At 42.4% G+C, this 17,014-nt stretch overlaps 1 protein-coding gene across 2 annotated transcripts; it reads left to right on the forward strand.

Annotated features, from left to right (window-relative positions):
- The first annotated feature begins 824 nt into the window (after window positions 1-824).
- Window positions 825-10,018, forward strand: LOC105690911 (D-beta-hydroxybutyrate dehydrogenase, mitochondrial). 2 transcript variants are annotated; one of them, XM_048648884.1, is made up of 6 exons: window positions 825-1,112; window positions 6,583-6,813; window positions 6,940-7,159; window positions 8,016-8,168; window positions 9,135-9,336; window positions 9,552-10,018. In XM_048648884.1, exons 2-6 carry the CDS (start codon window positions 6,607-6,609, stop codon window positions 9,718-9,720), a joined length of 951 nt encoding a protein of 316 aa, XP_048504841.1. In that variant the 5' UTR covers window positions 825-1,112; window positions 6,583-6,606; the 3' UTR covers window positions 9,721-10,018. The 2 variants fall into 2 exon arrangements, with proteins under 2 accessions (XP_048504841.1, XP_012264487.2); XM_012409064.3 differs by having other exon boundaries at window positions 826-1,112; window positions 6,940-7,168.
- The last annotated feature ends 6,996 nt before the right edge of the window (window positions 10,019-17,014 follow it).

Genomic DNA, 17,014 nt, shown 5'->3' on the forward strand with positions numbered 1-17,014 from the left:
ATATATATTTCTATACATGTAGAAAATAATATTTCTGATCGCGCATCCTGCATATTGATTCGGGGAATGCGCGATCATACGTGAGATGATTTGCTGAGAGTCCGAAATAATATAACACCCTGAATATCGATTGATCGGGCAAGACACTAAGCCATTGTCATTTCTGAATTCCTTAACTATATAACGTTGCAATTGAATTTGTATATACACGTGAAAATTTTAACATTTATCCTGTGTAAATTTGGTCACATTTTGTGATATAAAAAATGAGGAAATGATACTATACAAACACAGAAAAACCGAATGAAAATTTTTCATAAGCTGCGGTAAAATTGTAAAGGAGATATCCTGCAGTCGGACTCTCTATTCGAACATCTATCAGTTTCTACTCGTTTCGGAAGACAGAATTTAACTTTCATGTTCATGCAGCTACACGAACAGATGACGTCAGATATATATATATATATATATATATATATATATATTCCAACGGGTGTTGGAAAACTAGAAAATTCAAAGCACGACGCCACACATGCATCATTTAATACATATGTACCTTGCGTGGAATAAAAATCTCATCATCAAGTGAAGGAGCCCGAATGGCGTATAATTGTTTAATTTTAATTAACATATTTAAAGCATTTCAGGTAAAAATAGTTGTCGGCGGTCGTCTACCGCACAATTTTTATTATCCGTACGACGCTTACACTCGCATACACTCGTAACACAGGTATACATCCAACATCTACAAACGAATGCTATACGGTCGAGCGTGTATCGAAGTATGCTAAGAACACAACGTTCCTTCCCTCTTGAGCATTCCGACTGGATTTCTGGTCACCAGTTGTAAGCCGCGAACCGATGCGCGCACTTTCGACTTGTAGAATCGCTCGTTTTCATTTCGTTTTTTCATCTTTCCTCTATGAAACGCCGATGGAAAAATTATAATGTAATTGAAAAATAGTTACAAAGTTATCGCATTATGGTTTAACCCTACCGAAATCGACGCTTTTTGGGATTAATTTTATACCGAAGCAAACTGGAATATGATAATGTTATTCATGAAACCAACGATCCAGTGACACTACGCTGCGATTTAGTTTTCTCATTTCGTGAGTATAAAATACATTTTTTTTTTTTTCATCAAATTTTCGTTTCGTACGAACGATCCATCGATCCGCGTCAATTTCTCGATACGCGCAAAGCGGTCGGCACATTTGAATCTTGTGCCAAATAATATTCTTCGATGTTCACAATCATCGCGTCCAAGGATCGTAGTGAGGTGTTGATATTACTGAGTGAAAAATCTAGAGAAAAACAAAATGCGCATATTACATTTCATGCAATGTTCACAGCGGTTGTTGCGGTGCCTAAATAAGTATTAATCACTAAGTGATATATCTGCGTCAACCTAATAATTATTCGATTAAATTATTGGACGGTGGAAAATTCTTGCACGGAGAATAGAGGGTGCGATTAAATCTATAATGTGTGCGTATACAATAATCAGCATCGACACGTTTCGAACGAGAAGTTGAAATAAAATTACGCTGCGGGTCGGAAGGCCACCGAAATTTTTATTTCCAACCCACGATTAAATTTTATAGTTTCTTCTTCTTCTTCTTATCGATGTATGTGGGTTATATTTCGTAGGATTTTTTTTTTCTTTCATTTTATTGTAACGGATTGTTATTGTTCCTCATAGCTTCGCTGCGTGGTCGTCGGTCACTCGCGGTCACTTTAAGTAGGTATACCGTTGCACGTTGCCCGTTCCCCGTTGATCGGTCGGTCGGTTCCTGGGACATACCTTAGTAAATGACCATAGAGTTAGCCTAGGTGAACGTATAGTCGGTTAATATAAGTTGAAACTCGAAAGGCCAGCTCGGTTATGGGGCCGCAGCTGATTGTGAGCCAGCGCCCATGGCGTTTTCTCACTCTATACGTGTACAGCCTTCGAAATGTATTTCTTCGAATAATACACAGATTCGCACTTTTCCATCGGCTCAGGTATTGGGCCCGTAAACTTTAGGCCTGATGTTTACTTACGATTGTTCATCGGTATACTGGGATAATATCATATACGATATAATACATCGTAAATTGTAGAATATGCAACGCGAAGGCTGCAGCTGCGGATGCGGCAAGAGCGAAGTATAAACGCATCATCAGGAATGCAACTCGCGGTACTCACTGTAGAGCTATATATATACATATATATATGTATGTAAATGTATATAAATGTGTATATATACATATATTCGTGCGGTATAGAAGAATAGACATACCAACTGCAGTCGCGCGAGTTTTCAAGGATTCCAGGAGACATACCTGCGTGTTATAAATCTATTATAAATATGCCATTCATCGAGAACTCCGAGCGTATTGTACGATTCATGTATATATGTTATATATATATATATACCTATACACATAAATGTGCAACAGCCTTCTGTAATTATGTATATTAGCACAGCGTGTATAAGTATATGTGTGTATAGTTTTTACATCTTACGTAATGAATTACGCCCAGGGCGATAATTATTACACATATGTATATAAATGTATAATGATAAAAAGAACACGTTGGTCATCAGCCGTAAGAATCTGGGTCGACGAAACTCTTGATTCTTTTTCTATTTGTTCTTATCTTTTTTTTCTTACTTGTTTATATGTATTTTTCAATGATTTGGCAACGGGTTGCCTTCCGGCGGTAGGTAGGTAGGTAGGTACGTGTAAAATTTTTTTATTCATTAACGCACGAACCGCTGACGCCAAACTTCGAATTTCAATTTTACATTTCAACCCGAAAGTGTGTTATACTGTAATAACATATAATATGTATATTACGAAGCAGTAATTTGTTATTATTGTTAGAGCCGTCGAAGGAACGTGCTTATAGGACAATTGCACCGGAAGAACTCTGACGTTGTGGTATTAATACAATGCCAGATATCCGATACCGAACATATACCCATACACTATACGTATACAGCAGGCGATAGTAGGTATAGAATAGTTTAATACGCTCTACGCCATCACTAACACGTATCCCTTCGACTGTACGCCCGTAGAGATACTCGGTAAAAGATTAGAGAGCAGAGATATATCGGGCGGAAGACGTACAACGTTCTGCTCGATCGCTCAAATTCATATAACACTCTCATGGTAGTACGGTGTATATTACACGCTCGTTGAGAGTGAGAAAAGAAGAAATTCTTTGGCAATTGTGAGCGGGGTTAAAAACTGGCTTCGCCGGAGGCTCGGCATTGGAATAAATAAGGATGAGATGGGAATTTATAATTTGCTTATAGCGCCATAATACGTCCACGACTACGGTATATCGCTTTTTTTCCACTTGCAACGTCGTAACGGTACAGCGAGATTTCGGTGTTACTTTTTTGACCGTACGTACAACATCGGAGTGGTTCCTTGTTCTTTTTTTTTTTTGTTTTTTTTCTTCATCTACATTCGTATCGGCATTTGTGCGGTAGCGATCCATTTTAAGTTATACTACACTATATATATAAATGTAAGCGTGATATCTTTATAGCTTCTTCGATTATGCTGTATTTATAGGAATCGCGGAAGAAAGGTGGAGTCGATCCTCAGAACTGTTTCCCACCTGTTGGTCAGTATCTCTCAGCGACTGCATTCCAGAGAAAGTTGCCGCAGGCTTCCCCCCCAACTTCTCGGGTCGGTTTTGCATCGCCTGTACACGTATTCGCGATTATTGTATTTTTCAAATTTTTTTCGTCCCCCTCGCGTGCGTTGTGCAGACCCAACGCGAACGGATCGAATGGAATTAAAAAAATATCAGGAAACTCGTCGATGTGTCGAGATTATTAATTATCATCGGAACACGGACTCGTTATTCAATGTGGCTAATTGATGTTACGTAGGCGTAATTTTAATTTTATTTCAGCGTGTTAAAAAAAGTGTGGTTCTCGAATCATTTTGATGTGTGAAGAACAAGAAAAAAAAGGGAAGACGTTACGAGATTATAAATATATATATATGAGAAAGAGAAATAAAAGTCTTCGGCTGTTTACCGAGAGAAGAAAAAGTAGCTTCTGTTGCAGTGAGCAAAGCGACAAAAAAAGATCCTCGACGAAATATGCTTCATACTTTATGCCTACTTCATTAAACTTCGACGTTTCTTTAAAAAATTCATTCAGTCGGATTAATGAAATGTTGAATTGGCACAAGATATTTGACAGTAAAATTATTTGATCCTCTAACGATTGTTCATATTTTTTTTTTTCGGAGGAAAGTAGGTAATCGAATTTTACACTTGTTTACGAATTCACGTATTCGAATGTACGCGGATGACATTTACAGGGATGTTAATTTGAAGAAGAAGAACCGTCAGTCAGAGTTGCGCATCGAAATTGCTAGATCGAGAATTCACTCGTGTACATACATATCCACCTATTATACTCTCGACGATGTATATATATATAACCTTAGGCCGCCATCCCACAATCGCATTAATACCCTCCAGAGATTATCTCCGGAGTCAAAGGGAGTCTGAGGGAGCAATTGCACCGGGAATAGGTATGAGAATGGCTCTGACAAGGGCGCTGGTTACTCCCCATTGTCGTATGATTTGTGTATCGGGATGTTGCGATCCCTTAGAGCAACCGCCGCTATAATCCTGATTGTGAGTAAGATGGGCGACGCCTCTTCACACGTATATCAATACCTATACAAATACACACATCTACCTCCAACTGTTCAACACAATACACGTGGCGTCCACGCACACACACATATACATGCGCGATATACAGGTGTGCTATTTGTGTATGTATTGTGTACGTGATTGAGATTTATGTGTATGTACATATCTCAATTTCACCAACGTACAAACGCGCCAGTTCGTGTATAAACTATACACATGTACACCTTATAGGGCGGGCCGCGGGCAACGCCAAAATTTTTTTCTTTTCTTTTCTTTCATTAAAATAAATGTGAGAAATGTTGTTATCCGGTACGACCCGACGCATCCATTGCCAATGAGAGAAACGTCGGCGCGACGGCTGAGATCCTTCGAGCTCAGAATTCATATCTCTGATTTCTGATCGTCTGATTACAAATTGCTCGAATGAAATTATTTCACTTTGCACCAGTTAGTTACCCTCGTTATCATTGTTGTTACTGCGATTGTTATCGTATAGTTGTCATTATGCCGTATACACCGGGGGAGGAAGCTCCAGAGACCAGGGTATAATAAGCTGTGAGACAATAATCAAAGCATCCTGGAATTAGCGACATCTATTATCCCCGTACAAACACGTACATACGTATATATATACGTATATCTATAGCATCATCGGATGTATGCACGTGTATCCCGCACGTGGACTCGCGACGATGTTCGCTTAAGATATCGCGAATCTCGAAGACAGGCGGGTGGGCATCTATTTATCTTCGACTCATCTCCGGCGTGGTTACCGCGAGATTATACCGTCGTATCGTTGGGGTGGAGGGCTCGCGTTGCGGCTACGGTGAAACGTGTCTCGAAACTATGCGTGAAAATCAGGGGGTCGTCGAACCGTGAAATACATTTCTAGTGCAATTAAGATTGCACGAAGCGCTCGTAGCTCGAAACCGTGACCGTTTCGCCGAGTGCATCAACGTTGCCTCTACGATACAGTTGCATCGCCAGCGAGAATTCCTAGCTGCGGAATTGCGCATTTCTAGGTATATCCCATGTACATGTATACATACGTACCTGTCGTAGCCGTACGCCACGTTGAATTTCAAATTCTAAAATGTATTTTACATAGAATTACAAAAAGGCACGCGGGGGGAACACGCTAATTACAGACGATTAAAGTACGCCGATAAAAAACAAATCGTTACGATAATGTACCGTACGATGCGAGGAACTTATGCCCCATGTACATACGTACAACTGTATACATATGTTATATTTATATATACGTATGAAATTATGCGTGTTCTTCCTACGCATAGAAAAAGAATAAATAAATATAACACCTGCGCTTCGATCTTCCCTGTCGCGGGTGCAGCGTAGGCGTGTTGTAACTGGGCTGCAGACTAGACCGATCCATCATCGCCCACGTTACGATAATGATGATAATAATAATAATAACAACAACAACAACGAAAACAACAACTAACAACAACAATAACGGTTATAGTGACAAAAGTAAGCGGGGTACACCGATGTGAAACTGTGTCAACGTTAAATTAACGATCGATCGATGACTAATTATTGCAGTTTACGGCAACTAGATGGGGTTTGTACTTTGTGAAATATCCGCATAAATTATAGCAGCGAAATTATATGCATACGCGTACTATATAATACATACGGTGAAATAATTTATGCACACCTGGCGTAGATATTATAAAAATTTCACTCGTACCTACCACACCTTACCTTATTTTAGTTTTATCGAATCTCAAGCTTCATTGAACAAAACTTTTACAATTTTTCTCGGTCTAGTTCTCTCTTCTATATGTTACGCTGATCACTCCGTTTCCGTGTGTTATAATTACATTTTCAGATATGACTGAAGTGTTTTCGTTTTTTTTTTTTTTTTTTTTGTCTAGTTTCGTTGAAGCAGCGGCGCGAAGATGGATCCCACTACGGGGGCCATGTTGGCCCTCCAAATTCTCGCCCTCTGTTCAATAGTGGCTGCGTTATTGGCGTATCTCGTAAGACAATCGCGGAATGCTTCGAATGAATTTGACGTACGCAGCAAGCGATACGTTCTGGTCACGAGCTGCGATAACAGCGTTGGCCTGCAGATAGCGATCGCCCTCGCCGAGGCCGGCTATAAGGTGAGTACATAGGTGTATATATACGTATATAGAACCGTGCATCGAGTCTATGCGATAGATTAGGTCCTGTGATTCAATTATGATAATTAATTGACTGCGTAACGAACGTTGAAACGCATGAAACAGGTATTCGCTGGATTATTGGAGCCGGAGGGGAGTTCGCCGTCGGCCAAGATTATTCGAGCGCTGGACGATCAGCGAAAAAAGGAACCCGCCTTGACTGAGATAACCGAGGACGCTGCGGACACCCTTTCACAGGGACAAATCGTACCATTGGAATTGGACACTACGAGAGAAGACAGCCTCCACGCCTGTCTCGACGCTGTTAGATCTAGACTTCCGGCTGGTGAGGACGGTAAGGGAATTACCGAAAATCTTCCCATGGCTGTTGCGATACCACTTGCCCTTTTCCAATGTCGCGGAGCGCCCGTCCGAAGCAACGGCGATGTTCTCTCTTTTACTATAATTATATTCAAGCTCTTCAACTTTCACCGATCGTTATATTTATCTCTGTGCGTCACATGTATTCGCTGCAACTGTCAGTGATTTCCGATCAGCTATTCTCAATTATCGCGATGCGGTCTGATCGCTTGCAAGGCCGCAGAAATATCCATCTGTATACATATATCTCGTGTGAAATTTTTCGAGTTCGCCGCGAAAAGTATTTCTTTATGTTCTCTAGTTCTCATTTTTTGTTCTCGCGTAGCAGAGTCACTTGTTCCGCGCACTTTCTCCTCGCCCGGATAACTTTGTCGCGGAGAATCAGTTTCGGGACCATTTCTCGGGAGACTTGGGGTAACCGCGTATCGAGTGAGTCGCGAAAATTGTTGTTGGCTCGGACTTCTGTTGGAGGAGAAACTGTCTCCGCCCCGAATTGCCCGATCGGCCGAGTGTTCGGTCGTTCGTAACTTCACTTTTCTCTCTATATAACACGATACAATAAACACCCACACTTACTGTATATTGTATACCAGCTACGCGTTACGTTTTTGTCATTTCTACTCATAGTTGCAGCGCGGCCTATCGGCTTTCGGGTTTCGTTATCCAAGCCGTTTGTCATGTCCTGACGCGAAAAGGGGGGAGGGGGGGGGGAAAAAAAAATAAAATAAAAGAGAAAAAACGTGGAAACAAGGAGAGAAGGAGAGGGGGGATAAAAAAAAAAGAACGACGACTTGTACTAACACCATTTTCGTGTTTCTCAGGTCTCTGGGCAGTTGTTCATACCGGAGGACTCGCTTTGGCGGGTACGATAGAACGACAGGAAAGTTCCGCATGGGAATGTATGCTCCGACATAATTTGGTGGCCCCGTTAAGAACCGCCAGAGCTTTTATTCCGTTACTACGTGCTAAAAGAGGTGAGTGATAACTGCGACTAATGAATTTTTTACCACCGCACTACCGCGGAGTTGTCGGACTGGTTACTCTCAACTGCATCGGAATTCACTTCTTTTTTTTTTTTCTCTTTCTTTCTTTTTCCCTCAACTTTATCCTCATCTATTTCGCTTGAATTAAAGATCGTGCATGCCGTTCGTTGCTACGTTACGCGAGAATATATACTGAGGAATTTACTCGTACAAAAGTGATTCATTTTTGCTCATTAATCGCACGACGAAGAATAAAAATAAATGAAAAAAAAAAAAAAAAACAAACCGAGATAATTGCTCGAGTTGAATTATTACCGGTTTTATTAAACGGTGGACTCTACCAGTTTTGATCCTTTGAAGGTAAAATATTTGGATGTGTTTACGTTATATTAAGAGGGCTGGACTCTGATAGACTGTAATTAATTTACAAGGATTCCAATAATGCGAGACTGTTTTCTAAATGCTATTACGATTATCATAGATCTCCTAAATTTTCTTATCATTTATACGGGTTTTCTGAAGTTGCAATTAAATTCGACTCACATTTAATTATACATATCATACACATACAATAACGTTGGCAACAGCTGTGTAGATGTACTTCCGAATAAATAATATCTGTTGCAATTTAGCGGGTTGCTGTATAAATTACAATTTTATCGTGCTTTAAATCGAATTAAATACAGATTTGGATACAACTCGATCGTTGCAATCGTATAAATTAACATACAGAAGTAAATCTCTTACGGCTATTCCTCTGGATAACTCGTAATACCTAATTATATACCTCTACATGCAAAGTTCAAAAACCTTGTGCCATTTTTGTGCCAAAAATGAAAAAATAAAGAAAAGGAAAACCAAATCACTTATCGATATACGGACCGGTGATCCGAACCTGGTGTATAAATAATTTTCGCACGCGTTCGTCTTTATAGTTTGTATTTTGTTTGATCGAAGGTCGTATAGTTCTGCTGGGTGATTCCGAGGCCAGTTTTTCGAGGGCATCTGGTTTGGTGGCGTACAGCGCATCGCGACGCGGCGTCGAGGGTGCCGCCGAGGCTCTCAGGTCTGAATTACTGCCGTCAGGAGTTGCGGTCGTTTTGTTGAAACCGCCACCCGTCAATCCTCTCGTTCTTTACGGACCGCCGATCCTCAAAAGGTGAATGTAGAACAGTTCGGTCTGGTCTGGTCGAACCTCATGTGGTAACGCCGCGCTTGGATACGTTCGTACGGATCGAATCGCGATGCGCAAGTTACACAGACCCGTAAACCGTCGCATTCACGGTTCACCGGATCTCGATTGAAAATCCTAGTTTGTTCAATAAGTTATTCTCCGTGTACAGCTTGTACAAATAATTGACTTTTCAATTCCAGAATCGACGTTGAAATTGGCGTAGACGGCGCCGACGGTACTTGGACCGCACCTCTGCCCACCAAAGCGATACGACATTCTTTGATACCGGCTTTGGGTTCCCCTTGTCCGATATCTATGTACAATATGGCTTCGAAGGCTCGCAATTTTTGTGCATTTAACTCCGACTGATTTTCCTGTTTTTTTTTTTTGTTTTGTTTTTTTATATATATTCCCTTGTTTTTATCTTTGCACAATTTTTTCTACAAATCCTCACGCGTCTGTTCGCTGATAATAATCTGCCTGAAATGCGGCCATAATGAAGTAACGCTATCGTAACCCCGTCTAGGTTCGTTTAAGAAATGTAAAATATGTAATTATATATATATACATACACGCATGTAATTTTACTTATCGACTGTTAATAATACCGTCTACCGAATAATGTAATCCTTTTTTTCGAATATTATACAAAACACTTTGTACATTATTCGGAGTATTGTTATTCCTCCGACATATTTCATGTGAGAAGTTATCATATATCGTCGCAGTCGCGATTGTTGTCTCGGCATCATCGTGCGATGAAATAGTGGAGAACGAGAGGGGTGAAAAAAAAAAAGAAAGAAAACAAAAGAAAGAAAGAAAAAAACCGGCAACCAATTCATGGGAAACGAGGGATTCGGGAGACGTGAAATCCTCGATTGAATACGTGTCTCGGTGTCTATCCGATTTCTTGTTGAAAAGGTACGCGCCAGGTTGTCATCCCTTATCCGACAGGGGGAAGTGTGAGGTGCGTATACCTATGTATATGTGTAGAAAACGAGGAATCCCGACACCGGTCGGCATCGAAGGGATAGACAACGGTACAAGCGGCCGTTATCTACGATGTCCAGGCACGATACACGCGGACCGCCGTGACTATAAATATTGGAGACCGTTGTGTCGAAACTCGCGTCCTTGACGGACCTTGAGACACATTCGACGACGCACGCGATATTCTCAACTCTCCCGCTCCCCGTCGGTGTTCCGATTATGCGACATAAATGGGACTTTGGTCTCGAGTCCTTCGGAATAAAGGGGTCCTGTTCCACGGAGGGAGCGAGATGAGTTTTTGTCTTGAAACTGCGCGAGACGGACGGTGGTTAATTGGAGGAGAAGTGGGGGTTCTGGTCTGCGCGTATACGGATCTAGCGGGGAGAAGATTTTTGCCGGAGAACTCGGTGCGATCGTGATGAAGAAAACGGATACCGTTGCAGCCTAGAGGGGCGGCGACGTAACGAACCCTTGAACCCGTAATGAATGATTCACCGTGATTCGCAGACTTGCGGTAATCGAGCGAAGCCACTCGGAAACTAACAAGCGGGCACGGTGTCCTGCGTTGCTCTCGGTTCACCTCTTCGTTACCCTTGCAATATTGAACAGGTGGGGGTGTGCGCGTGTGCGTGATACCGCTTTCGTTCGCCCGGTTTATTTAATATTCAAGGCTTATTAACGTTCGTATTGTTTCGAACTGAACTGCGGCGGTTTTGTTGGCCTCCCGCCGTGTATTTCATAACTCGAGCAAAATTACGTTTTGCGATCGCCACTACGTATACGCATACAACTCGCACAAATGAAAGGTGAAATTCTGTCGGAAGAGATGAAATTCCTCGATTTGCCACCCCATCGCACAATTCATCTGCCACTAGTTTACAATATTTCCGCGTTTTACGTGTACATCCCGGGCACATGTAACCACATATTATGGTTTTCCGGAAATTTCAGTCGAGTGTTCGGATTATTCGGATTATTCGTTTTTTTTTTTTTTTTTTTCTTTTATTCTCTATGTTGCGGCGATATTTCATACACTCTTTTGTTTTTCATCGCGGTAAATTTATTTTTCATTTCCACCATTGCAGGAAAATTTCGAAAATTATTCATTACAGAAAGCGCGCAAACAGTGGCGCGAAATAGAAAAAAAAAAAAACAACAACAAATAATGGATGTATGTTTAATGTAACGAGGTATCAGATTGAAAAGGGTTATTTGGAGGATAATTATGACGAAGATAAGCCATCGTTGCAATTAATGAGATTGTCTCTGGGGAGTGATTAATATTTTAAGTAAAAGCCACCCCATTTGTTCACATAAATGAATTACTTCTGATATTAGATCAGGCGCTTTATTAACGTTGGGAAAAATTGCACCACTTAATACCTTGCCCATAATACATACGTACGTACAGGCAAATGTTTGTGACAAAACGAGAGTTCGGTCGTTCTTTTAATTGTAGAACTCAGTCTCGAAAGTAATCAACCACTCGGTGTTTTTAAAGGAGGATCGTCCGAAGATCATTTGTTTTATTTCTCGAGCCAGGACCAAATTATTCATTCGATACTCGAGCATCGGGCGAGGCTGCGAATCCTAGGAATCGTTGAAAGAGTTACTCTCCTACGAAATCCATCGTTCACGGTATGATTGTGAGGCATTCCTGATCACCAGGCAATTTATTTCACGCGTCACACCTCCGCGGCGCGAGTTGCCGCAAATAGGCGTGATCCGGTTCGCCGAAAAGTTCATATTACGAGATAGCGACGATGGTATAGCGATGCGCGAAAGATATATCGACTAAAAGTTTCGCCTATCATTAAAACGATCTCTAAAATTTCGAAGGGAGTTCATCCCGAACGTACACACGGGGATCGGTTTCCCCCCGAGTAGTATAACGTTGCCGCAATAAATTTTTCGTTATTTTATTCGATGATTACATCGCGCGTGGGACGAAAAATCAATTTTCATGTTCCTTTTTTCTGTATTAGTTTCGTGATTAATTGTTACAGGGATCAATGGTGACAATTTTTTTTCCAAGAGTTACTGCAACTTCAAATATAATCCGTAAGAATAGTTTCTCTCGCCTTATAAATCAACTTATTGGACGATAACCGAAGGGTATATATATATATATACACATATTCCTGGTCGATACACGGTCATAGAGGTTGACTGTGTCCGAGCGATAAAGAATTTCCTCCCTCTTCGGATCGAAGAAACACCGAGGAGGAAAAGAAAGCGCTGCTTTTCAAACTGGGAATTAGCGACGAGGGATTTTTCTCGTTCGATAGCCTTTCGCGGGATGGCGGCAGCCGTAAGGTAGTTCTACCAGAGGGTTCATTCCTTGTACGTGGAAGAATGCAGCCAATGAAAGTATAGATCGGCATAACGTCCGAATCGCACAAACCAACTGATTGTGAAAAAATATCGAAAAACGAAAGAATCAATCGCACTGCTTCACAGAGGATAATTAGATAGCATCTCGTCAGTAATTTTCATCTCTCTTCGATCATTGTATAATGATTGTCACGCGATTGATACCGACGGTGACCGCAGAGTCAATTAATTCCTGAAATGATCGAGTAGCCATCCACCGATTGTTAATTAGTAAATTCGTATTTCTAACTCAAGAGAAACAGTAACGAGTTTCGCGTATGCGAAACAGGCATCTCCAGAAGTATCGAAAGAATGACGAGGCTGTCGAGCGAGAGGAAAACGATCAGCAACTCCGGGGGCATGTAAACCTCGGGAGCGAGTATAAGGAATTTACCTGAGAATTCCCGGGTCTGCTAACAAGAGGTGGTGTCTTTCGAGCGGGAATAGGGAGGTTAACCGCCGTGCTGGCTGAAATCTCAACACGGAATGCCCGTAGGCTTCGAAGGAGTCGTCTCGGAGGAAGTAAAACGAGGAGCAGCCGAGGATTCTCTGGAAACCGTCTGAACACTGTATCAATCATCGTTATTTTCCATCGTTGATTCGTCGATAAAAAAGAGCGCCGTTGAGCCAATTGTTTGATTCACATGCGATCGTTGCACCCTTGTACCGATCGCTCATTAACGTCCTTCGTCATTTAAGACATCACGACATCATGTTCCGAATTGGAATACCTCCCCACCTCCTTATACGAGAATTAATGTTCGCGAAAAGTAGTCTCCGGAAAGCATAGCAGGCGAGAAGGTGTTTCGAATCCAGCATGATGTCTCATGCGATGTGTCGCGATATCTGTGTGCTTTTGTTGTTAGTAATGAATGTCAGGTAATGACGCTTGTTCGACATATCTACGATAGATGTTGATTGAACAATTTCAGCATAGATATATTGAACTCTATGATTTTAGTGAATGTTTTTTTGATAAATTGTCAGTTCGGAATACACACAAATGTATCGTAGAGTACATTTGGGATTCATCCTCTTCGCGATATCATTTACATTAATTTCTATTTCACTCGCATCGAAATACTCGACGCATATCATCGTACGAATATTTATTATAATTCGACCGATATGACTATTGGTTTTCCGGATGCAGCTTTATATGGCCCTGTCGTCCTGGATGTCATGGTATCGGTTGGTTCAAGTGCTGACCGTTGCTCTCCTGAAAAAAAATAACGAGACAGAGGTTCGAAAATTTGATCCATCCCAATTTTGTCTGAAACTAATTAAATAACGAATCATTAAAAAGCATTGTTATTGGCGACAGTTTTTCACAATTTGTCAAAGGGAGTGTTGGCACAGAGGCATCTGTAACGTGGAAAGATACGTGTATGTAAACGCCTACCCGTATGAATACGGTTTTCCACTTTTATAATTATGTCGAATGAAATGTTCGCATATCCGCCGTCTGCTCTGGTATATAATTGAATTTCAACGAGCGGACTCGCAATTAAACGCTTCCACATTCCAATATCAATAATTATTTGACGGCGTTTTGAACGTTTCCAACTGAATCACTCCAACGTTTGAATTGGTGTAAATTTTTAATCGTATAAAATTTTTCCCGCCTCTCCACCTCTACCCGCACGGTGAAATTGCAATTAATCACGATTACCCGTATACGTCTGCAATACAATCCAGGCAAGACTTCCACGAATACGTATACCATGTACGTATTCTCTGCATAGATTTTCAGGCGGTGTTCAAATGAACGCTAAAATATGGAAAAGGGGTTACACTTTCGAGGAGGGAAAATCTCTCGGCGGGTAAAAATGCGGACGGATAGACGCCTTCGGTGGGTGAAAAGGTATAATAAATCGAAAAAGGAATTTCGCCGCAGAATCCCCGGGATCCTAGGTTTTCTCGAAACCTGCAGCGGCGGCGGCGGCGGCGGCGTACGTACAGCGGCGAAGGCAGCTATATGTATATATGGTACCGAAACGTTCTTTCCTCAGGTTTTTCCACGCGATGAATTCCAGCCGGTCGTCTAGCGTACGTAGACGTATACGTATAGCGTCCCGTAGCCGGTGGTGGTAGCAGCAGACCAAGAAATAACATTGTAGAGCGAACGAATGCAGGTCTCGTAAAGCGCGAAACTTATACCAGGGCACGTTCGAATGGCGGTTGTACATCGCGACGCATACCTGCAACATACCTGGTCTCCTCGGAGCGAACCGGGTATTCGCATAACCCGCCACCCCCGCCGAGTGAGGATATACCCCCGTGTACACCGTCGGTTCCAGCCTCGCCGCAAGTTCGTGCAAACTGCATATTACACACGTACACGGGAGTAGTCGCGGTATTAGACGCTCGGTGCAAATCTACCATTGGTTTACCCTCCGGCCCATTAAATCTTGGCTATTACACCGAAATTAACTTAGCGGGTTGCGGTTTCATGGATCACTCGGCGAGAAGGGATTCCGACGGCCCTGCGTTCCCCGTACACCGCCCGACGCCGACACCGTAACCGCGCGTCCCCCCGATATCCTTAATCGATGGCTAATCGCGCTACATTAATCAATCCTCGAGAGAAATCCGACAGGAGATATCTCCGGTCGCTGGAAATATTACGCCGTGACTAAGAGACGCGCAGCGATACATATATATATATATATATATATATATGTATGTATATCTATACTGACGTATGTACGTACGTGCGACGTACCGTATATACCTCTTCTTTAGCCCCGCAGGGATTAAGGAGAAACTCACTTATCGTTGCTCAGTTCGGGCGTTACTTCGTCGGTTTATCGCTTTTTCGCCATAGAAATATGAGAGCGATACAAGTGACAACGCCGCGCGAAGTGGAAAATTCGAAAAACTCCGAATAAATGTTTCGTATACGCCTCGTAGGGTTTTGCCGGGAATATCGAGGTAAAAATAAGCGAGGAAAATATTTCGTCAGGCGACATGGAAATCGGTGGAAATGTATTCCCTGCGGCGTGTCAATTATTTTTGCCTTCGATGTAAGCCCAACCGGCGCGGCGGGTAAAAGCGTTTCGATTCATCGAGATGGAATACTCAGGCACACCGTTACAGGTGCTGTTGGCTTTTTGCTACGGGTTTTTAAAGCGTAGTAAGTTCGAGGGTAACCTTCCCTATAGATTCAAAGAACGAAAAGCGAGCCCGGATTGTAATTGAACGGCGTTTAATGCGATCAGATATTCGACGTCTCCGTCTGTCAGCCTAATTAAAAATGGAGTTGCTGCTCGTAGCGATAAGTCGCGGTAAACGAAATTGACCGTTTCTTTCTCTGATTTTTTTCGCCCCGTTCACCCGGGAGTCGATCATACGGACGAAGCGTGACTCGCGATCGGTGCCTCTGGTTTTATTTCTCTCGCTCGTGCACTCGGCAACAATACGCACACGTAACAGACGCAAAATACGTATGTACGAACACGCGAGATAATTTCCTCCGTTTCTTTTTACGGAGGTGCAAACAAACGATGGCCGCGGCGTAGCTAATAACGTTAAATAATCATTGGGTCGCGCGCGGTGTCGTTACTTTCGTTTACACGTACATTACCCGATACTTTCTTCCGCTTGGACAGTTTCGTATCAGACGCCTGCATAGGTATATATGTATAGAGTTTGACAAGAAACTGCGTTAAAATTTAGTTGCGCAAGCCACAGCGTAGCGATTGTGTCACACCGCGCCGTACGGGAGCCGTGCGCTTTGAATCGATTTGCGAGCGAACACCCGAGAAGCCGGCGGCGCGAAGAAACGCGGGTGTTCGGAAGACAACCGACCGACCACCACCTCTGCGGTATAAGCTGACGCCGGATCGTGACGGATGTGTAACGTGTACAGGTTGAAACATGCGATGTAATTCGATAGGACGGAAGCCCCCGTTATAAACTTGGTACATTACTTAACGCCGATCGTTCGTCCGTTTTATAATTTACCGCAACTAAAGTCGTTACAAAGCAGAAGAGAATTGAATAGCTGGATATGTTCCGATGGGATTGCCTTGCCTTTCCGACGTCGGTGGCGTACATTTATCGGCTCCGAGGGAAGTACTGAAAAACCGAAATTGATGTATACCATACATGCGCCGTATTCCGCTGGAAATTGATAGAAGTTTAAATGGAGAAAGTTCTACCGCGGCGGGTCGCTATTTTGAGCAAAACTACTTTTACGCGGGTCAAATACCGTCTAACGACGGAACGCTGAAACGCCACCCTCTCGAGGGAGACTGAAATTGAAATGGAAAAATGACACCGATAGACCGGAGGGCAC

This window comes from Athalia rosae, chromosome 1 (genome assembly GCF_917208135.1).
Source record: "Athalia rosae chromosome 1, iyAthRosa1.1, whole genome shotgun sequence".
NCBI lineage: Eukaryota > Metazoa > Arthropoda > Insecta > Hymenoptera > Athaliidae > Athalia > Athalia rosae.